The sequence below is a fragment of the Amblyomma mixtum genome, chromosome 2 (genome assembly GCF_055824585.1).
Source record: "Amblyomma mixtum isolate Tamu chromosome 2, ASM5582458v1, whole genome shotgun sequence".
NCBI lineage: Eukaryota > Metazoa > Arthropoda > Arachnida > Ixodida > Ixodidae > Amblyomma > Amblyomma mixtum.
In genome coordinates this window covers 249,199,861-249,224,127 of record NC_143013.1, presented here as the reverse complement: position 1 = coordinate 249,224,127, position 24,267 = coordinate 249,199,861, and the positions used below count along the sequence as shown (strand labels likewise).

The following is a 24,267-nucleotide window of genomic DNA, read 5'->3' as shown; positions in this document are numbered from 1 at the left end:
TGCAGACTCTCGGCGCAGTTTATGCTATTACCAACTCTTCTAAACGGTGCTGATTCTACCACAACTCTGGGCATTGTGGAGATCCTACAAAGGGAATCGCGAAACATGCGCGAGCTGATGGATCAGTTAGTGAGGCATGTTCAGCTTCGGTTTTCTATTCCAGCGTCTGTCGCTTCGGGGGTGGTGTTATCACCGCTCCTTTTCAACATCGCCATGATGCACCTGCCCGGCCGACTGGCTCAGGTGGAGGGCATAAAACACTCACTCTACGCAGACGATATTACAATCTGGACCACCGAGGGGAGCCTTCGGGAGATGGAGGACCGCCTTCAGCAGGCCCCCTCCATAGTCGATGCATATGCTGCCGACTGTGGTCTCCAATGTGCTCCCGCTAAATCAGCTTCTACACGTCAGGACAAACCACAAGGACAATACGTCTCTACATATATCTCTGTCGGGCGGTCCCATCAGACAAGTGGCAGAGCTCCGGATCCTGGGTCTGTTCATCAATAACAAATTTAGGCCAGACTCTACTATAGCGAAACTCAAGAGCATAGGTGAACAGGTAGGGCGCATGATCCGCCGTGTTTCCATCAAGCGGGGTGGTCTGCGGGGCAGGGACGCGCTACGGCTAGCCCATGCCTTCGTGAACAGCCGGATCCTCTACGCCGTGCCATACCTACGCACCACCAAACAACAAGACGAGCGCATTGACGTCATCATCAGGAAGGCAACAAAGCGAGCACTGGACCCCCCGGTGGCTACCTCCAACGCCAAACGCCCGGTGTTGAGAGTGGTAAACTCCTATCAGGAGTTGCGGGAGGCCCAGCTCGTGAACCTAAATACGCGGCTATCGCAGACGGTTCCTGGGCGCCGCCTGCTAAACCGCTTACACATCCAACACATGCATACCAGAGGGGACGGAGTGCATCCTGGTGCTGTGGCGCCACATGCTCTGGGTCGCTCCGCTCCCGCGTAACATGGACATGGCTTCACATGAAGGCAGACGACAATGAGCGCGGGTTCGCACGCTTGAGAAGCAATATGGAAATTAAGAGGGCGTCTACTACGTGGACATCACAGGGCCGTCGCCCGCGGGATTCTTCACGGCTGTCGTAGTCCACCGGGGAATGAATGTCGATGGGCTATCTTTTTGGGCCCCAAATTCAACACGAGCGGAGGAAGTCGCAATAGCTCTCGCTGCCACCGATCCAAAATCGAGAACCGTTATCACAGACTCTCGCCGAGCCTGTGAACATTATCTTGCAGGCGAAATATCACATCTTGCCTCCCAAATTCTAAGACGCGCTCCCGCCGATCCAACTCGCACAAAAGTGAGCTCCTGGCCACAAGGGTCTACGAGACAATGAGTCCGCTGATGCGGCCGCCCGAGCGCTCACACACCGGGCTCCTCATCCCAGCTCTCCTGGCTCAGAAGCTCATAAACCGCTACTGCGGTTCCGCGAAATCCTAATTCATTATTGCGACAGCCACCGTCTCTACCCGGCACCTGCCAAGGGGCTGAGTAAGGCGGAGGTGCGAATCCACGGTTTCTCTAGTTGTGTGCAGAACTGAAATGACAGCCACCGATCGAAGCGTGCCCATTTGGCTTATTAGAGTGAACGTAAATTTCGTTTGAAGCTCGAGGAAAACGTCTACCTATGCGCTTGTGCAGCTTTCCCAAAGCTAATGTAGCGCAAACAGCAATCTTACGGGCATTATCGGTGGAGCGAGACCTCGACTCCTGCGACAGATGTCGGTTTCGTCAAGCAGAATAAAGCATTTAGGCTCGTAGTACCAAACAATTTGAAGATCACATTTGCCTTATTCAAAGTAACTGCATAGCTTAAGAGTGCAGTAATTTTCTACGTCCTCCGGAGTGAAGTAGCCCGGAGAATATGGTTCGCATCGCACATCGCGTTGTCCTACTTCTTACACTATAGAAATTGTGTATGCTTAGGGCCTTTCGGTTACAGGTGTTGTTTTTTTCCACAATTCGGGGAATAAAAATCGAGGGATACTTCTTTTTTTTTTTTGTCCAAACTCGGGTACGATTCGGGTTATTGAGCAAAAATTTCTATAATTCGAGTTTTTTCGGCTCGTTTTTGCAACATCATCAGCCTGACTACGCAGACTGCAGAGCAGAGGCCTCGCCCATATCTCTCCAATTAACCCTGTCCTTCACTAGCCCCGGACACCATGTCTCCGCAAACTTCTTAATCTCATCCGCCCACATAACTTTCTGCCACCCCGTGCTACGCTTGCATTCTCTTGGAATCCACTCCGTTACCTTGCCTTATCGACGGGCGAGTACGGTTATCTTGCCTTCGCATTACATGCATGCATGGGCGTCCGGAAAAGGAGAGGAAGAAGCTACTCTTCCAACATATGCTCAATCGTTATAAGGGAGTAATTACTAATTGCTCAATACAATTGCTCAATAGTTCTGTCACGTCATGAATGCCAAGCGTTAAGAGAGGCATAAGATCGCCACGTGAACGAACACTCCTCTGGAATACAAGCGCAGATTATCAGCTAATTTTTGCGCGTTGTGTTCAGCCTTGTTCAGGAAATCATATTTTCTCTATGCCCTCTCATATATACGCATATCTTTCTCTTGCCCTCGTGTGTACTCTATAGAAGGGGCATTTCCGGGTGTCTGTCCAGAAGTTGATAACTGTAGGCGATTAGTTTCTCCCTATACATCTTGCTTTCAGGGTTTCATTTGATCGGTCAACGTACTCGCCCGTCGTAGCCACAGTTATACTTGTTGCTAACTCAAAGAGAATTACAGGAATCGGCGCATAAGAACGGGATTTATTCAATGAACAAATTTCAAAATACAAGCAAACAAAATACTGCCCTCCACTCGATTTCGCGGTGCTTCCCATTCCCATTTCACTTTCACAATGACGACATTGGGTGACACCGTGGAGAAAGGAAAACTTTTCTTTCCCGCTTACCGCGTACCGTGCCTTGCCACTGCGCGCTGTTGATGAAAACATGGCGCCACCTGGAGCCGCCGCCCGGTGACCCTTCACAAGTTGACGATGCGCACTGGTAAACGGGACCGAACCGAACGCTTGTGGAGTGCAACGGCTCGATCGCATCGATTCTGCCAAGCCGTTCTCAGATACACAGAGGGTAGCCTTAAGTACTGTCTGCTAGGGCATAACTTTCATGTTTACAGAGAATAAAATTCCTTCGATGCAAAACAAGAGCCAGAGCCTCTGGTTGGGCTTTTTTGTTTTGCTTACTCTGTAGTGCTTTTACGTAAGGCAAACGTGTTGGTTTTGTTGATTTAATGTAAAACTCGAAAACGTGAAAAAAACGCATCTTCATTTATCAGCACAGTTTGCAGAATATTTACTGTTTGTCCAATCATCAAGCTCCCACCCGATGATGCCATATCCACTGCTAAAAACCGCCACTGTGTGGTGACACCGTTAGCGCCATGAATGTATTTTTGCGATATAATTACAATATTAAAAACCGGAATACACGTAGTACGACCGATGCTAATAGCATCACTATAGCTCATTCTACGCAACCAACAGGCAAAACAATGCGCTGAAAACGTACTTCGGGGTCCCCTTTCGCCTACACTTAAACCCCTCGCGTCGCTGTCGACCGCAGCATCACCTTTGTTTGCAAACTTAACGCCTCTTTATTATACCAGAGAAGACAAATGGGCCAAAGAAAGAACTGACGTGGTGAAATGAGTAGAAACCTCGTGCGCGCGTGCTGGGCGCATTGATAATTCATATAGTGGGGGTCCTGTCTTGCACTGTGTCTGCGTCTGCAAGCGTCTGCGATAGGTTCGCTAATAACTATTAATTCAGGAAGGAATGAGCCTCGCGCGGAATGGGTAAGAGGATTACGCTCGCGTGAGCAGAATATTGCATCACAAAACGCCGTCATTAGGTGAATACATGCGAGAATGTCTGAATGTCGGCGACGACGCGCAACCGTGCCCTCAACCGCGGATAGCCAGGGCCATACTTATCTCATTGGAAAATTCTTGCGCCAGGTGATGCCACAAGTAGTGGCCATTCTTTGACCTTTTGTACTACGCGCGTTGGCCAGCTCTGATATAATTTTCAGGGTTCCTGTAAGAGACCATATCCTCCTTGGCGAGAACGAATAGCAATGAAGTGGTGCATAAAACCTTTCACCATTCGGCTGCACTGGGCTCATATATCAAATCTTTGCTTGTATGGTTTCTTCTTTCAAATTATGCGTTAGACATTAATATACATGAATCATCACGTGAGATTTGCCTTCAAGCGCTAAATAATTTAAAAAATGAATTGCTTGCTATTTAGGTTTCGGTTTCATCGCGGAAAGGACATGCGCGCACGCTCCAGACCGGCCATAGTTCAAGTACAGCAAGTACACGTGAACAACCATCGTTTCCTTGAAGGAACCGAAACCAAAACATTATAATAAAACAAATTCAGTAATAAATTTTTAGTGCTCGTAGGCATATACTACACAATAATCCAATTTTAATGTCTAACGCATTATTTTAAAGAAGAAAACACGTAATTAAGTTTAGGTGTGAACAGACCTTTTTTTAGGAAAAGAAAATATATATTTTTTATTTGTCTCCTAAGCACGGCGTTAAAGCACGCTTCACAAGGCAACCATGATGTAGCATTAGCAATGGCGGCTTCCATGGAGCCGGCCGCTTCGCACAGTCGTTGATATCCGCGTGTAAAAAGCCTGAAGTTAAAACACATCGAAATTATGCTTCATGGAAATCCCGTCCACTTTTGAACTGAATTCCAGACAACCATGGAAGAAGCGGCCGGCAAAGCGAAATCACCGGATTCGATCAAGGTTCTGCTACCGCCAAGCGGCGACATGTTCACCGTAACTCAAAATTCGATCTCCTCTGTTGACAAGCTTTCGCGCAGACTGGACGACGTGCTGCGCCTGACAAAAGGTGCTGCCAGCAGTGACCCTATCAAACGTCTCACGCCTAGGACCAAGCCCGAAAGGCGGATCAGAACCCGCTTCTCTGCCATGGTGGACGAGCGGCTGTTTTGGAGTACAATTGTTGAACTTTCCAGATCTCACAGTTATCGTAGTCTCTGCCTTAACAAATTTCAGAACAAGTGCCAAAGCTTCCAGTGCACGAGACCTTTCAAGGGTGACTCTGTGGCAGTGACTGTTGTAGTAAAACTTGTGCCATCGAAGCCTGTGATTGACATGTCTTGGTACGTATAGTGGCGTTACTCTAAAATATGTTTTCGTTTCGTTTCGCGATCCGTTGTGAGTGATAAGTTTAGTGTAGTTGCTAGAGAAAGATGTGCTGTTTCAAACACTTTCTTCTGCCTCTCATTTATCTCTTTTAACGTTAGGGCGTTAAAGGTCCCGTTCACCAGAAAATCCGGTGTCGGCGTTGTGAGTGAAAACTGACGGGAATGGCTTTGGCAGGTGCTCCCCACAAAGCAGCCTAGGAAGCAGGTGGGCCACTTAGGTCACGTGACCTTTCGGCGTCATCACAACCTGCCCACCGTGGCAGGTGGCAGTTAAATTAATGATTTGTCGCTCGGGAAGAGCAAGCTTGACCGCACAAGGTCCACCGCTTGGAGCACCTGCCATCGCAGGGTATGGCGCACTGCTTGACCGCTGCACCACTGCGCCAGGAGGGGTATGAGGACTTCTAGGGATCTATGAATATAAAGTAGAGAATGATCTTCTGTATATAGACAATTTTAACGTGACGTCACGGGCACTATCTTTTGTACTGTGGCTAGCTTCCACAGTGTACGCGGGAAGCGGTTGGCGATGGGAGGGTTAACAAAACGCCCAGGCTTTCCCTGCGCTTTCCGGAACCTGAGATGGTGGCCGCTGTGACGTCAGTGAAAACTTTGTATATGGGAATTAACCCATTATGTTATTGCGTCATACCCTTAAGGTGGTGCTTAAGTGTACCCTCCAGTTTTTTCTTCGACCCTTTGTGCCTAATTTTTCGAGCACTAGGAGCCTGCAGTTTTCCGTGTTAAACGGCCTCATGCAACGGTATGTGGACGAGTGCTTAGCTGTTGTCTTGGTAGTTGTATATGCGTGCTTTTAGACTCGTAGCAACAAACTTGTCATCTGCCGCCAACTTCCTTGCTACAATATTTGCTGATTAGTACCGGTTTGAATTCCTGCTGAGCTCATGTGTTATCTGTTGGTTCCTGCCTGCTACATTGTGCATTTTCCTATTTTTCAGGGAAGCCAAGGTGGGCCATTTAGTTGTGCAGCAGCTTGAGTTGGAAAACACAATGGCTTGGCTGTCCACCCTTGGCGGAGCTTTCTCTGCTCTTGGTGATTACGACTTCCGGTTTGTAAGTCATTCACTGTGCCTTTTTGCAACATCGTGTTTCGTTTAGTAAGCACGTCCACATAAAATATGTTGGCCCATCCAAGAGATGCAGGCTACCCATCGTCGTACTGCTCTCAGAGGAATAAGGACGAGGGAGCAAGTGGACATGGCAAGGAATCAGAATCAGAATCTGAATTGTTTATTAGTCAATCATTTGAGCAGTGTACAATGATATGCAGAAGGAGGTCCCATAGTCGAATGGCTGAAAGGGGACCTCCTGTTCATAATAACATTGAGTTAAGTAAACTAAGCGCAGCATTTTGAGAATGAAAGATGGTACCAAATTAAGACACAATACAAACATTTGCAGACAAAGAACGCAAACTAAGGAACACAGACTACAAAGAAAAAGAAAAAAGGAAGATAAAAAAAGAAAGAAAAAGAAACTAATGGTCAACTGTCTGCTATCAAGAATTGTTTTAAGGTCTGTTTAAAATTAAATACCGAACGCGAGTTTTTAACATTCAAAGGTAAGGTGTTCCATGGGGAAATCGATGAGTACTGAACAGTCTGCTTGCCATAGTTAGTACGAACTTTTGGTAGGAGGAAATTGTTGTTAGAAGCAAACCGGGTAGTGTTGAAATTCGTGAGTGTGGAAGATAAAAACTCAACTGTTGGTAATTGGTTGTTGATGATTATGAAGAACAATATACCTAAATGAAATTTTATGAGCTCTGAAACAGTTAGGATATTGTTCATATGGAGTAAAGATCTCGCGTTAGTAATCAACGAGCTGGATGTAATAATTCTTATAGCTTTGTTCTGGATTACCTGAGTTGATGCAAGGTGAGAGCTGTAAGTATTATCCCAGCATGTGAAGCCATAAGTGATGGATAAGAGGGATTAGCCACAAAAGAACTTCAACCTTGTGGTTAACGAAATTTCACGCTCCGCCAAAGCATTGCACTAATGCATGCTAGAAAAGTTACTTGCAGTTTCTCTTTTGGTGCAAATCGGGAGCACGAAATTCCTTTTCGTTACATGCATTTTTGATTTGTAAAAGAACACAGAATAGAAAAGAAATTCTGTCCTAACACTGAACATCTGGCTGGTTACGTTGTGTTTGTAGTTAGAGTGCATTCAGCTGTATGAATAAACAGAGTTCTTCAGGCTGGGCTAAGAAGATGTTTATGTTTCCTGTAATAAAACTGCATGTTTTTCAGTGGCGTGTCTACCCTGCATCCCTCGTTAGGCACTATAATGCTGCGTTAGTCGGATTGTTGTCATGATATTAAAAATAAAGTTGGCTGAATGTGCAGCTCAAGAGAAACTCAGAAAGAAGTGTCGTGTAAATCCACCCTTGTTTACTGTTGATGATATGACATATTCGTGCACAGTTGGCAGATTTTGCCTTGACCTCCATCAAAACCATCACACTTCTATTTTCTTAGTGTGATTGTGTTAGTATATTTTTGTGACAGCCACTGTATTGTCTCATAATTTACTTGCTGTTGACAGTGCTCTATAGATCAGGTGATAGCATATGATTCGTGTACATTCCTGTCAACCTGACCTTCTGTATCATAATGTTTGCTTTGCTTGTTGGTTTCTTTTAGTCATTGTCTCTCATGGCTTTCATTTTCAGACATTTGTTTTTACTATGCGTGCTGAAAACCAAATCAGAAACAGTGACCTTGCAGTACTACCTACCCTGAAGCTTTGTCTAAAACCACACCCTTGTTTTAAGGCCTTTGATACCGCATAGTTGTAAGCAGAAGTTGTCGACAGAAATGTCACGCTTTTCAATTGGTCGAAATGGTCGTGACGTCACAGTGCGCGAATTTCAAACGGAGCCAATTGTACTTTGGCTAGTAACCATGCAATTCAATTGGTCGAAATGGTTGTGACGTCACAGTGCGCCAATTTCAAACGGGGCCAATTGTACTTTGGCTAGTAACCATGCAACCAATTAAAGGGATGGTATAGTGATGCTCTAGGTAAGTGGGGAATGAGTTCAGTTAATTAACCTTTCTAATCAGGCCAGATAAATAAATAAAACCGAGGAGCAAATTGGTCGAGTTCAGGAATTGAACCCCGGTCTCCGGAGTGCAAGACGAGCATGCTAACCACTCCACCATGCCAGCTCGATGGTTTCGAATGAACAAAGGCGCGTCTAGTGAATACGGTGTCTTCGTTCACTCCCATCTTCCTCCCTTCCTGTTACGGCGAGGTTCAGGTGTTCACCGAGGCGTGCCAGACAGATACATTACCTTTCCTCAACCAATTTACCGACAGCAAGGCGTAGAACCGAACAGGCGATGGCGTTCTGTGGGCTCCCTGGCAGCGTTGCAAGATGCTGTCGCGTTTCACTCTTAGAGGCGAAGCTTAACATCTTAACAACACATCAGTGACACAAGCAGCAACACCGCGCTTGGGGCTTTCGCCTCACCGCACTTTAGGTCAACAAAGTGCCCCCCTGAATTTTTTTTCTAATTTGCTAAAGGGCAAGCATATAATCTTCAATGGTTGCGTTATTCATTTACTGCGATGTCATATCTGAGTTAGTGCCCTTCCTGCAGAAATTTTTTGATAATGATTGACGAGGAAAGCGTAGCACATGAAAACGTGTTGCAAAGAGGGAGGGATGAGAGACAACTGCTTCTATGTCCATGTTTCCTCCTCCATTGCCTCGTGTGCCTTATTGTGCTCGGCTTTTTCGCCATACAATTCCTGTGTGACGATTCGAGAGTTGTATTTTGCTCATCTTTCACTTCGACTAATTATGTTGACCAGAGTTTCCCATGGTCTTTTGACAGGCTGAAGCTGCATGCCAGGTCTCGGTGAAGCAGCTGAAGCTTGCACTGCACATTGGTGACCCTGTGACCGTGTGCCGGTGCCACATCTATTTGGCCATGAGCTTGCTGCAGAGGGGCTACTTCCACTCTTGCCAGAGGCTGCTGAGGTAAGAGGTCTCAGTAGCTGACGTCGAACAAACTTTGTGTTGCTGGGGCAAGCATCGAATGTCATCATCATCATCAGCCTGACTACGCCCACTGCAGGGCAAAGGCCTCTCCCATGTCTCTCCAATTAACCCTGTCCTTTGGCAGTTGCCGCCACTGTATCCCCGCACACTTCTTAATCTCATCCGCCCACATAACTTTCTGCGGCCCCCTACTATGTTTGCGTTTTCTCGGAATCCACTCCGTAACCCTTAAGGACCAGCGGTTATCTTGCCTTCGCATTACATGCCCTGCCCAAGCCCACTTCTTCCTCTTGATTTCAACTAGGATATCATTAACGCGCGTTTGTTCTTTCATCCACTCCGCCTGCTTCCGATCTCTTAACGTTACGTTTTATTTTCACACTCTGCAGCCTGCGTGGTACTATGTACGGCAGGAGGCAACAAAACAAGCACCAGGTACAAACATGGCAGTTAAAGTCGGTGGTTTTTAAGTGTACTCCTAAACTGCAAAGGAGCCCAAAATAGGTTGCATATGGATGGGATGGGAAAGCCATGAAGCCAGCAAATTCAGGTGTGAGACATGTTGGCCTTTCTAACCTCCAAAAAGCGAGGCTGAGTTTTCTGCAGCTTTCTTGCTGGACATGCCAAAACCAAGTCTGTGTCGGGTCATGCATCTATACCCCTCCGCCACAACCGTTCTGTACTCAGCATGTAATTAGGGGTTTATTTACAAAAATCTGTGTTGGGGGCAAAGAGCTCAGTACGGCGATGCCAACCAGCTTCTTCTACCTCTACGCTCCTCTTCCACTCCGCTTCGTCGTTGACACAAAGCATGTGACAGTAAGATGGAAACAAGCAAGCATGCCTTCCATCTGTTAAGAAGGAGTAGAGACACCAAATTTTAGTTCCGTGTCCTTCCTTTGAAATGATGCGATGCGCTTTAGAAATTATGGACAGCCATGTGGATTGCGCCAACAAGCAGTAAACGACTTATAGTTGAGTTCTTTTTTTTCTTGCGTCGTTTTTGTTTTGGTTTCAACCCTTTAAGAAAAGCAGCAGTAAAGAAGTGGACGAATAAACTAGTGAACACCTACGCATTATTTACTGCTGCACCTTTAACTTATGCCTTTGTCTGTAATCTCCAAGGTACGGAGGAGTAACCCCTCACATTTCTACAGTTGCAAGGGACTGGAGTTGTATAGAATTGAAGCTGGTTTTCTGAGTTCTAAATAGTTTGGAAGCGTGGATTAGATCACGGTGGAAGAATATACCGTATTTCCCGGTGTATAAGACGCGGCTTTTTTTCAAAAATCTTGCTGGTGCGTCCTATACAAGGGTGTGTCTTATATGCGAGTTTTTCGGCTTTTTTTTGTGAGTTCAGAAATTACTCAGGTTCATGTTGAAGCTTCTTTCACCGGAAAATTATCGCTACCAATAACGCGGTTGTAATACGGCTACAATACGGGGACCGCCACGTGCAACTTTTTTAGGTGAACTTTATCATGAAACGGCGGGGATGATGACTTCCGGGATCATAAACATGCTGCCGTTTCGGAGGCCCCAAGCAAAAGTAATGTGAAATGCCAAAAAGATGGCGACAATCGCGCTTTTCGCCATTGTCAAGACAAGACGGCATTTTTTTTTAATCTCCCTTTGCAACTTTGTTTGCTCAGTGTACGTAGTACGTGCATTGTGCCAAGAGAATGTTTCAGCTGCATTGCCTCCAGAAAGGAGCAAACTTTTTGATAGCACATCCGAAGATGAAGACTTCGAAGGTTTTAAGTGAAAATAAAATGTTGTTATGGACATAAGGAGAGTTCTTTCGTTTTTTCTTTCTTTTTTGCTAAAACGTGGGCGGGTATGGCATGAGTGTTGCCTTATCGGTCACTTAGCGTTGCTTAAAGGGACACTGAGGAGAAATTGAAGTTGGCTTGTATCGACAGAATACCAGCTCCTGATTACAAAAACGCCACTCATACTGACAACAAAGCTCTTGTAACGTAGAAAAGAGCAAGAAACAAAATACAGGTATCGCCGCCACAGGCCAAACTCGCAAGTACAAGCGTGATGAGATCATAGAACAAAACAGTGTTGCTAGAACGAATGGTTCTAGCAACACTAGGAACCGAGAAACCATGCATCACTGAGGCGCAGCCAATGCATGCGCAAATCTCCTTGACGTCGCCAGATGGCGCCACGTGCCCGGCTGCTACGCGCGCTCCTGAAGCATTGGGACAAATCAGCGCCTGTTTTCCGGCGGTACGCGGGCTCCCGGTATTCCGCTAGCGGGAACAAGGTACATGGTATGCTAAAGGTGTCTATTTGTGAGAACTTCGTTGACGACTTCGAGAACGAGATCCATCGTAACGCTGGCAAAACGCCAGTGCAAACGTAAACGAAGCGACGGTAGCGACGGTCGCAATAGCCGATAGATGCCTTCAACGTGCGGCCGGCGGTAGCTTTCTTTTCGGCTGCTGCTAGGCCGCACTGCTGGCAGCCAGAAATCACGGAGTCTGCGTTACGTCATGTGCACGTCATGTTTCACGTCTCTTAGTCCTCTGTCGTCATAGACGAATCCCAAGTTTGAATCAGAGCGGCGGGAAAAACTTTTTCAACTTCGAATCCAAATTTCTTAGAAATAAATGCATCTTTCGCTGCCGGCCAAGTGGCAACAAAGCCATGACATGCCGAACTATCGGATTTTACTATAAAAAAAATATTAATAGTGCTCTCCTCAGTGTCCCTTTAAGAACTCACAGGTACGATGCATTTCACGATGGTCGCACAAGCATGTTTAATTAAGCCTCACTAGCCTAACTGGGTAAATTGGGGTGCGTCTTATACACGGGTGCGTCTTATATACCAACTTTTCTAATAACAGCCTGCATATATGGCAGGTGCGTCTTATACAAGGGTGCGTCTTATACACCGGAAAATACGGTACTAGGTGTCTGAACGAGAGCGCCTTTCCAGCAGGCGAAGTTGACGACCGTCGGCTCGTGTTTTCTGGGAGCGTCGTGAGTGTAAGGAGATAGCGCCACCCAGCGGCGTTCGTGAGGAGAAGAAGACAAAGCACGAGGAGCGCGTGCGGAGGGGAACGCGGGACAGGTCGAAGAGGATTACGTGGCAGAGAAGAGAAGAGCGCGGTGGGCGACGGACGTGGACGAGTTCTGCTGGCTCCCCGAGTTCCGGGCTTGGGCCTTAGCCGCAGACGTCCGGGCCACCAGACCTGGACTTCCATCGTCGAGAGCCTCAACCACCAGGCCCAGGCGCTACTCTTCTCCGTCCATCCGTCAGCTGCTCTACATAGGCCGCTTCGGGCGCCTACGTGACCTTCTTTCCGGGAGACCAGACCTGGGAACCGTGCCGGGTGCCCACGAACGCTGACGCTGCGGTAGCGTTTCATCGACGTTGGAACGCCAAGAGACTCCTTGACTGCCCGACACCCAGCCAGTCCTCGCCGCTCGTTGCTCGAACAAGACAAGTAGTGTGAACTTTCCTCTTTGACTCTTTTTCCTGCATTTATCATAAGCACTTTGTTCTGTTCCCCCGTGTGTTTTTCCCGTGTATTGTTGCGTTGTTCTCTTGTTCCTTTCCTTTTTTTCACTCTCATATTGAAATTGGTTTCCTTTCCGATAAAAGCCGCCTCGTTTATTGTTTGTACTTTTGTGTTTATTTAAAATAAGACCTGCAATCTCAGAGTCCTCACAAATTTGGCGTCCACTACGACAGGACGAGGTCGGTTTTTATTTATTTGCCTGTTGTGTTAATTTAGGAACAATATGAGCGCTTCAGATTTGGTTGCTTTGGGCGAGCGCATGGGCTTGTGCGGCGCGGAGTTACGAGCGTGGGTGGAGGACGAGCTTCGTAAGGCACGGGAAGAGAGAGCCGCGGAGCGTGAAGCTGCTAAGCAGAAATTGGAATTAGAGGCACGGAATTTAGAGGCGGAGCGTGAAGCTGCTAAGCAGAAATTGGAATTAGAGGCACGGAATTTAGAGGCGGAGCGTGAAGCTGCGAAGCAGAAATTGGAATTAGAGGCACGGAATTTGGAGTTAGAGGCACGGAATTTGGAGACGGGGCGTGAAGCTGCGAAGGAACGTTTGGAGTTAGAGGCGCAGAACTTGCAGCTACAAATAAGGCTCAAGGAGGGTGGCGCAAATCCTCCGAGTGACCGTGGAGAGCGTAGCGTCTCATCGACCAGCTCCATTAACCCGCACAGCCTCATACCACAGTTCAATGAAGCGCGGGATGACCTCGATGCCTACTTAAAGAGATTTGAGCATGTGGCCACAGGGCAGGGTTGGCCAAAAGAAAAGTGGGCAACGGCGTTGAGCTTGTGCCTTGGTGGCGAAGCACTTAGGGTCTTCGGTCGGCTCTCGCCTGAGGATTCCGTGGATTATGACAAAGCGAAGCTTGCCTTGCTTCAGAGGTTTAGGTTCACCGCGGAAGGATACCGAGAGAAGTTTCGCCAGAGCAAGCCACAGGATGGAGAAACGGCCTCGCAATATGCTGCCAGGTTGTTTAGCTTCTTTGATCGTTGGGTCGAGATGCGGGGAGCAGGCCGCACTTTTGAGGTGGTTCGCGAGATGGTCGTGAGCGAACAATTTCTGAACAACTGTCATTCTCGTTTAGCCCTTTTCTTACGTGAGCGGGAGGGCAAGACAGTTGCCAAGCTGGCGGAGGCTGCCGATCATTTTCTTGAAGCACAGCGGCAAAATAACTTGTTGTTCTTCAAAGAACAGGGGGAGCATACGATGAATAAAGCCAAGGACGAGGTTTCAGGTTCGCAATCTCGCCTGCGGTGTTTTCTTTGCGAGAAGACTGGGCACAAGGCGGCGGATTGTCGGACGAAGCCGAAGCAATCGTATTGCACCTGGTGCCGCGAGGTAGGACATGATGCCCAGTCATGCAAAGCTAAGAGGCCAGGAGACCGTGAGGAGTCCGCCTGTTGCATGACACCTCGATATTCACATCCCGATAGCACTGCAGTGGTAACGCGCGTAGAGGGCCAGTTGGGGGAGATGGTCTGTCCTTCCAACCCGGTGGAAACTGCTATGCCCGTGGCGCACGGTGAGGTGTTCGGCCAGCATGGTTCGGTATTACGGGATACGGGCAGCACCGGTATTGTTGTGCGTGAGTCTCTTGTACCGCCAGCGGCACTAACAGGGAAAAAGGCTACATTATTCCTGGCCAATGGGACCCGTGTAGAAGTTCCGGAAGCGGAGGTGGTGATTTCTTCTCCATATTTCTCGGGTAAGGCCATCGCGCGCTGTTTATCTACACCCCTGTACGACATCATAATAGGCAATGTCCCTGGCGCTAAACCTCCATTCCCGGTTGACCCGCCAGTTCTCACTGATCAGGCAGTTTCCCTTGCCATGACGGGTGCGGTCGTTGTTCCTTCCCTTATGGTGACAGCAAAGGTTTCAGAGAGTAGTAAAAGCCCCACTCTGAACACACTCCACTTGTCACGGCCGGAGTTTCGCCTCAAGCAGGAAGAAGACCCGAGCTTAGAGGTGTGTCGCAGGAAGTTGGGGCAAATATTTCGTGGTAAGGGACAGACCGCCCACTTTTTTGAAACAGATGAAGGTGTTCTCTTCCGGACATACCAAGTGTGTCCCGGCCAAGTCGTTGAGCAAGCGGTGGTACCGAAGGACTTACGCACGCAAGTTCTTAAGTTGGCGCATAAGAGTGCATTATCCGGCCATCATGGAATACGGCAAACAATAGCTAGGGTGCTCAGTGAGTTTTACTGGCCCGGTGTACAGGCTGACATTAAGAGTTATGTCAGATCGTGTGATATGTGTCAGCAAACTGTGTTGAAGGCAAGGGAGAACAGAGTGAATAACATCCTAGGACGAGAACATGTAAAATCATGGTGGAAACCGAGGTCGGTTTGGAGAAAACGGTTTCACAAAGGAAAACGGAAGTACTAGCCGAAAAAGTTCTCGCGACGGTGAAGTGGTTTGATGTGAACAATGGAATACGGAAGAATGTAGCCCACACCTGTTGTTGGAATTGTTTTTGTTTGTTCATGTTTGTTTCTGAGTGTCGGCTATCTACTTTTTATGCTTTCCGTGTTTCTTCGCCCTCTATGGACGCTTTACGTTGACTTTCCATGTGCTCTCTGTGCTGTGTGTGCGAAGGTCTGTGAACGCTTCGAACATTGACGACCGTCGTATTGTGTGTGGTGTGTAGTGTGCGCGCTGTGGTGCGGTGTTCTGTGTTGCGATCGTCGAACGCGTCTGGTGTCGCTCTCCTGAAGTTGAGTTCTTTCCCTTGGAAAAAACTTCCGAAGAGGGGGCCTTCTGTAAGGAGATAGCGCCACCCAGCGGCGTTCGTGAGGAGAAGAAGACAAAGCACGAGGAGCGCGTGCGGAGGGGAACGCGGGACAGGTCGAAGAGGATTACGTGGCAGAGAAGAGAAGAGCGCGGTGGGCGACGGACGTGGACGAGTTCTGCTGGCTCCCCGAGTTCCGGGCTTGGGCCTTAGCCGCAGACGTCCGGGCCACCAGACCTGGACTTCCATCGTCGAGAGCCTCAACCACCAGGCCCAGGCGCTACTCTTCTCCGTCCATCCGTCAGCTGCTCTACATAGGCCGCTTCGGGCGCCTACGTGACCTTCTTTCCGGGAGACCAGACCTGGGAACCGTGCCGGGTGCCCACGAACGCTGACGCTGCGGTAGCGTTTCATCGACGTTGGAACGCCAAGAGACTCCTTGACTGCCCGACACCCAGCCAGTCCTCGCCGCTCGTTGCTCGAACAAGACAAGTAGTGTGAACTTTCCTCTTTGACTCTTTTTCCTGCATTTATCATAAGCACTTTGTTCTGTTCCCCCGTGTGTTTTTCCCGTGTATTGTTGCGTTGTTCTCTTGTTCCTTTCCTTTTTTTCACTCTCATATTGAAATTGGTTTCCTTTCCGATAAAAGCCGCCTCGTTTATTGTTTGTACTTTTGTGTTTATTTAAAATAAGACCTGCAATCTCAGAGTCCTCACAGTGAGATGGCGCTAGCAGATTAGGAGGTGTGAACGCGGTCGATGAGCGAACTCCTTGCTTTGAACTTTGCGTTTTTGTTTTGTTTTGTTTTTTTCCTTTCTTGTGCGCTTTCATCTAGTTTTTTGTTTGTTTTTTTTTTTTTTGGTCTGGGTGCTCACTTTAGTGGTGCCCGCCCGTTACAAAGGGTACGGCCTCAAGTATCTATCTATCTATCTGTCAGCGGGCGTGTGGGCGGCGTGTGTGCCGGCGACTGCATTTGGAGGAGAGGTAGTGATCGCTGCGCTTGTTTTTGTGCCACGTGTCTTTTTTTGCCCATTATATTTTCTGTCATACAATCCTGTGTATTGTGTGATGGGTAAAAGCTGTTTCGCTTCTCCCTGTTGATGACAAGCGTAGCATATTTGTCTTTTCGGATGCTCCACATCTTATGAAGTGTGTGCGCAACCGTCTGCATTCCCAAAAGATTCTAAACTTTCCTGGTGGCCGTGTCCAATGGCCACACTATGATAAGCTTTTTGTTCAAGACCAAAAGCAGTCTGGACATTTGCGTGTTGGCCGCAAGCTCACATATGCCCATATTAATCCGTCGAACACGGAGAAGATGCACGTAAAACTCGCTACCCAGCTGTTCAGTCGAAGTGTGGTCAGCGGGCTGGAGTTTTACTCGCAAAGGAAAACAGTGGGAGAGGAGAATGTTAGAGGCACGGTAGAATTCACTTTGAAATTTAACGATCTGTTTGACGCATCGCAATCATCCCAAAGAAGGCATCAGTGAAAGCAGCAAAGATCTCAGAGTTCTCGCCTCCTTCTTGCACTGACTCAACAAGTGGGAGGGGGAAGTGGTGGCCGGAAGGATATCTCGCGATCATTTACTGACAGAGCATACTGCAGCAGGCTTATGCGTGTCACAGTTTTGTTAGCTTTAGAGCTGACAAGATATTTGCTCAAACAGTGTGGCTTCAAGTACATACTGACTGGAAAATTTAACCAGGATGTATTAGAGCGTTTTTTTGGGACAATCCGCCAAGCAGGCGGTCAGAATGACCATCCCTCCTTACCCACATTTCTTCAGCTATATAACATGCTTTCAGTGTATATCCTGATCAAACCACCCAAGCTTGGGAACTGCGAGGTAGAGCAAGCTCGGGAAACACATATGCTTACGTTGGCTGATCTAAAGCTTGCGTTCCAAATGGACGGAAAACAAGAGGCTCGTCTTCAGCAGCTAAAATGCAAACTGGATGGATTGTTGCCGCTGAGGTTGAATGCGATGAAGCGTTTGGTGAGGTATGTGCAGAGCCAGAGGCTGCTGACTGCATTGTGTATTACCTGGCTGGGTTTATGTGCAGAAAAATGTTGAAGGGCTCAACCTGCCCCGCATGCCGACAGAGCCTTGTTCAAGAAACTGAGGTCCATGCTCAGCCTGAAAGCACACTTGTGTCACACGGACACTTTCGATGCTCATTGAACTCGATCTGCATCGAGATTTTCGAGCACACTCGAAACATCCGGTGCTACACGGGTATTTTCAATGCTGCTTGAGAAGTTTCCCTCATGTGTGTTAGGTGGCGCCAATTGTTTCTCCAACAACCATAACAAGGTGATGTCCGGCAACACTGTGCAGTCGGGGGCAGCGGCAGCCAAATCCGGAGCCAGACGTGCGACGCACCTCTGTGCCTCTGCTGTTGTGCGATGGAACCCGAGGGTCCGCAACGCCTCCGCGATTTCTGCGTAGACTACGGCGTTTCTCTTCTGGTGCCGCAAATTGTCTAGGCAGTCTAGCCAGCAGTCGATGAGAGCGGCTGTCTCGCGCTCGCTCCACAGTGTGCGCGTCGACGAGCAGGAGGACGCCATCTTTGTTGTTTACTCTGACGGCGAAGCTTGGAGCATGGTGCCGAGATTATATATAAATATGTTTGCATATAAGCAGGCATAGCGACTGAAAATGTTCTGTCTTGCATTTTAATCAATTACAACAACAACAGTTGTAGTTTTGTTTTGTTAACTACCGTTTATTTTTATAGCTTCGTGAGAGCGAGAGTGCTTTCGATTGTGCTTGGAACCTCAAGCACTCTTGAGGGGCCGGCATCGAGTCAAGCAGGATCGAGCTCGATTGCGCTTGAAAGTGGCCGTGTGACAACCGTCAATCTGCATTGAGTTCGATGAGCATTGACTCAATGAGGATCGAAAGTGCCCGTGTGACAGGGGTATAAGACAAGAGGTGGGCTCCTGCACCCAAATCTCAGAATTTTTTCTTGGCTGCAGATCGCTGAAAAAGAATTTCAGCAAAATGCCACACACATGAATGCGTACGAGGTAACAATTGAAGCTATGCTAGCAAAGCATACATTCTCGTTCCCATGTGAGGGGCATAAAGAAGATATGATGGCAAATTTGTTGCACTATTACATTGCTATGCGAATGACGCAGGCCTGCAAACAGACAAAAATTGACTCGAAAGCGAAAGTGCAACATCTTAAGCTTTCAAAGCTTGTCTAGAATGCCAAACACCTTGAAGAGCACTGCAGTCCTGAATTTAGGCTTGGTTAAATTTGGTTTATTGGGGTTTAACATCCCCAAGCAACTCAGGCTATGAGGGACGCCGTAGTGAAGGGCTCTGGAAATTTGGACCACCTGGGGTTCTTTTACGTGCACTGACATCATTCAGCACACGGGCCTCTAGAATTTCGCCTCCATCGAAATTCGGCCTCCGATGTGATATTGTGTTGGCGACGTCTGCATGAATGTGAAAAATAAAATCCGTCTTGTTGTGTAGCCAATTGTTTTATGAGACATTTCGAGAGCACGGCCTTCAAACTTTACTTTGCGTGCCTGTACGCTTGTGGCGGCAAAACAGAGGTGGAGACAGTGCATTTCGGGAACACGCGGCAGCCCGCAGTTTGCGTGGGGCCACTATTTTCGCGCAGATATGGAATTGGAAAGCGAGCACCTACGTGAGCAATAATGCCCGACACAAAACCAAGCAGGAACCAACGATCACCTTCCGTTATCAGGAGCTGCGTATTTGACATGCGTGACTAGGATTTCTTGACATCGTAATAGCGCGTATTTGGAAATTTCTTTCTAAGAATTCTGCAGTCCGCACAAGCCAAATTGTTTTGCGTTTGTACAAGCTGAGCACTAGTAAACACGCGAGCGATTCCACTGTGGTCGATATATTGGACGTTCACGAGTATCAAAGCACGCTTAGGTATGAATAGCATTTCTAAGCTGAAATAATCATGAGTATATACCTAAGCTTGCTTCCAAAGGCTTGCTAGTCGTTTAGTCTAGTGTACAGACATATACCGGGCAATTAACTTGTCATTCTTACGAGCGTGCGAATGTTTGTGGAAGTCCGCGCGCCGCGTCGGGTGCTACGGTTGACCCCCCAACGATCCACACCATCTGCCGAGAGAAGCGTAAACTATGATCAAAAAAGTCGCCGGCGCGGCAGCCGCATTCAGACACCTAGTCTGTTTCTTCCACCGTGGATTAGATATTCTGCTTACTTTGGGTTTTAGTGATTAGGGAGAGACCATACAACAAGCAGTACAAGTGTTACCTTCTTGTAATTGCTTGGAAGCAGAATGTTCCCTCAGGTGATTACAAGACCACCGTTTCTCCTTGTGATGGGCATACATGACAGCATGTCAAATGTTCTGTCATTCTGTTATGTCATTCTGTTATGGAAACAGACTGCTCGAGGCTTATGAAAGAGCGTCTTCACCACTTGCCTCACTTGTGCCTTAAGCAGCAGCATTTGAAGACAAGATGACAAGGCAGGATGCAAATGCCACCCTGGGTTTCTGCCCTCCTTATTGTTTCGGGCTTTCTTACCTTGCAGTGCTCAAAAAATAGACATGACCTGCCATACTGGAGCAGTTAGTAAACACAGTAGAATCAACACTGCTCAGCTGTGCAACCCATGTTCAAAGGTTTGGTATCAGGCATCTATGGACAGTGGTATGTTCAGGTCAACACAGTTGCAGGACATGGCCCTCATGCTGTTGCAATGTGAGCATAGAGGTGATGCAATGTAGATTATCATTCAGCAATGGTTCTGCAAGGTCTATATGAGTGTGAGCTTTCATCACACTCCTTCGTCAAATGAGGGGCCTTTGTTATATGTGACAAGAACTGACATTTTTGGAGTCGTTTTGCAAAATTTGGAATTGCCACCGATGCTTGGCAAGGCAAAACAGCATGTGGTATGTGGCAGTGTTACTTGTGGTTTCAATGCTGCAGTTACAATAAGTGATTTTAGTATACTGTCATAGTGAGTAGGTTGCAGCTGGTGGGAACAGATCGTCTGTCACTCAGCTATTTGAAATGTTTGCTACTGTGTGCATGAGTCACTTTTTTCTGATAACGGCAGTTCAGTTATCATTCGTGTGCAAAGATTCAGGTCACTTTGCACGATACCAATTTTGCCTATGCTTCAGTCATGTCATAATTTTAAAAAAAACTACAGCATATAGGACCTTGAGTTTATGTGATACAATTTGCCCATTTCTAATTTGGAAAGTATAGTAATTTTATTCTGAAGTGTCTCTTATGACAGATAGCTAAGTGGCATATCTGAAAGTATACTCTGCCAACAGTTTCATTCTGGCATGGATCTCATCAATACTGAAGGTACAGGTCTGCTTTATTTTAGACTAACTCGAAAGATCAAGCCAAAGAAAGTTTGTATGCTTCTTCTCGTGAATGTGGATGCTCTGTATGGAAAAAAAGCAACCAGTTTATATTAGTATCATCGTTTCTGGACTGAGCCATTGAGAATGTGAGACAGACGAGGTGAGCTCAGCGAACACTACGCGTGACACACTGGGAACTATGAGCCGTCTGTCCATGCAAGGCGACAAGGCACAAGCACGTGACTGCAGTGTCAGTAATGGTCTGGTTGCGGCCGATGCCTTTAGCACAAGAACAGCACCACATTTCCACCGACTTAAATTAGCAACCAGTCCCTCAGTTCTCTTGTGGCGTGTAGCGCACAGGTGGTCTTCACACTCTCTGTGAAGACCTGCGGGCGTGCAAAGTGGTCACCACAGCTGCATCATCACTTGAACTGTTGGGCATTTCACAAGGAATGATGTGCTATCCCCATGGGGTTTGTTGAGTGCTGGAATCCAGTTTGGGGTCAGGAGATGCATGTAGAAGCTGATCTCGTCAGTGCCACAGCGTGTTGCTTTAAGATATATGCACCTACACAGGTACATATATGCACCTACACGACCTTTCTGTTGATCTGCAGTACCCCAGACCCACAACCGACACGATGTCCTTTCCTTGAGCATATCAAACTCTCTTCCCAAATCAGTGCAGGCATCCTCTTTTGCCTTCTGTGAAAAATTCTGTGAACATGAAGATGTTCTTGATGTCTGGCATTAGACACTTTTAGTTGCTGCGTATGTAGCGACATTGCTTAAGCAACACTCACTACGTTCCGTACGCTGTAAAGGACACCCCCGTCACACTTATAGTTGGCCGTACTGCCGCAGAGCAGTCGCGTAGCGCGTTGTGTTATGTCGCCATCTAGTGACAAACACTGAAAGTGCTGCAGCACTCAGCTGAACATTTTTCAGTTTCTGACAATATGAATAGTATATTACTGTTTTTAATGGAGGAAAAAATGTATAATGTTTAATGAAATGCAAAAGTAGGCACATGACTGAAAAATTATTCGACAGGTGCAGTTGCTATGACGATAAACGTACACAATGTTAGGCTTAAAAGGTCAAAAATCGCCTCATTATCTGAACAACAAGGGGCATTTGTCTCTAATATTTTGGCGTGTGGGTGAGAGTAGACAAAATAAAAGCTAACAGCACAGTTTAGAGCGAGCCATCACGTTGAAGAAAGCAGCGGCGAATTGAAATCGGTCCGAAGCGGGCGAGATGGTCACCGCCATGTTCTCTACGCAGCACGTAGCGTCCCGCGTTGCGTACGCTACGCTATGTTTTACAGCGGGCGGGCGTCCGCAACGCGCGGCTAGATACGTTGCGTTCTGCGCATGCACATTCGTTACTCACGGTGTCGTTGCGTGCGCAAGCTCACTGCGTACGTCCAACTAAAAGTGTCTATTATTTCACCAATACGATGAAGAGTTAGCGGTCCTGTGTGCTTGGCTGTGCAGAATGGATTGATGAGTATAAGAGCGAATTCTCATTTCTTGCATTCTCTTGGGGGTCAATTGCAGGAAGCAGTACAAGTTTGCCGTATCCAGAGAAGGGCAGCGTGATCCCAAGTTGGCCAAAATGTGCCAGTCTGTCTGGATTCGCATGCTGTATCTGCGCTCTCAGCTGGAGAAGCAACCCCAGCTCGAACCTGCGCCATGAATGCAAGAGTGGGAACACTACATTGAGGAAGCAATAAATTATTTTATAGTTTTGTTCTCTGAGTCACTTCATGGCTCGGTCTGCATGGTTGAAGAAGCAGTGTGAAACAAGATGAGAGAAACAGACAAGAGATGCAGCGCAGAACATTATTTGATAACTGTTTCCGAAATAAGACTATTCAGTGAGGTTATGAGAGACCAAATACCGTTTTTTTTTTAAGTAAACCTGTATTACTATAGTAGGATACAACCTAAAAAAACAGCAGTTGCTAACACTGGGCCGCGGGCCGCGGCATTCTGTATTACTCCGCTAGCCAATCGCAACAGTAAACGAAATCAGCTTTTTAATGTTTGACTACATCAAACAATCCACGTACCAAAATTATAGAGCTCATAATTTTTTTTCGCGTGATAAACTCCTTGTTTAGTTAACCAGAAACTTTTAAGCAGCGGACTACTTTTTCGTCAAGGAGGAATTCTGTGCGCGGAGGCTGAATGTGGGCGGAGCTTCACTGCAGATTTAAGCTGTATCTGACTATAGTTAGCTTACTTCAAAAGATGGAGTTTTTTTTGTATCTCAAAAAGAAACCTCACTTAATAGTGTTGCAAACCTCTTCTAAACTTCGAATTCTGGTTGAGCACAGTGGTGGCCTAGTGGTTTTAGCATCCTCCTCGCATTCGGGATGTACGGGGTTTGATACCCCAGTGCCGCTGGGTACCCATCGGTGATAAGGTGGGTACAAGCTTTCCCCTGGCCTGGCGCTTGTCTTATGCAGGGTGAAATGCTTGGAAAATTAGTCTTTGACAACACCTTGTGGAACTGAAAACACCTTGTGCCATGGTGATCTTTGGTCAAAGCTTCCCTTGTGCCATAAAAAATTATCATTACTGTCTTTTACTGGTTGGTGCTTGCTTTCTTATCTTTTAAATCTGTATCGTTTTGTAGCTTGAATTGTGTAATCATAAGTTCCCCCTTGTCATACCACTTTGACCATGATGTTTCACTTGCCCGACTCTGTCATATTCTGAGTGGACCCTTACATGTGTACAGGTGCTCAGGATAGGATCGGATAACTTTATTTAGCTCTAGCATAAGCGCTTTTATGTGATCGGATGAGTCCATCCGCAACGGTCGGTTGCCCCTATTCCAGGGCTCCGCTGGATGCTGCCATCAGCTGAGCTCGCCCTATCAAACCGATCTGGTCATCGCGGCAGTCGCTGGAGAGCAGACCTTCCCATTGGTCCGCACTTGGGTTTGGTATAACTGGGACACGACGTCGACTTTTTGACATGCCCATGTTATGTGATACAGTGTAGGTTTTTCATGGCACCACGGACAATTGTGTGCGTAAAGTGTGTGGTGAATTTTACTTAGTGTGTTTAGATTTGGATATGACCCCGTTTGAAGTTGTCTCCATGTGACAGCCCCTTCTTAGTTTAAGGATTTGTGCGGTGGTGGGTACCGCATCCTGCTGCCTTTGTAGTTGTTGAGTATGGCCGAGTGTTCATGAGGGACTGGCAGGGATTCCTCAAGGTCGTTGACATTGGATGCTCGGTAGTTAGTATATCCTCGAGCTATCCTGTCCGCCTCTTGGTTTCCTGCCACCCCCGTGTGCCCCGGTACCCAGATGATCTTATGTTTGATC

The 24,267-nt window shown here is 47.3% G+C and overlaps 1 protein-coding gene across 1 annotated transcript; it reads left to right on the top strand.

The window, feature by feature from the left end:
- Positions 1-4,655: 4,655 nt before the first annotated feature.
- Positions 4,656-22,676, top strand: LOC149363435 (uncharacterized protein F58A4.6). The gene is made up of 4 exons (XM_089573474.1): positions 4,656-5,222; positions 6,227-6,341; positions 9,136-9,281; positions 22,484-22,676. The coding sequence occupies exons 1-4, from the start codon at positions 4,798-4,800 to the stop codon at positions 22,620-22,622; spliced, it is 825 nt and encodes a 274-aa protein (XP_089429600.1). The 5' UTR covers positions 4,656-4,797; the 3' UTR covers positions 22,623-22,676.
- The last annotated feature ends 1,591 nt before the right edge of the window (positions 22,677-24,267 follow it).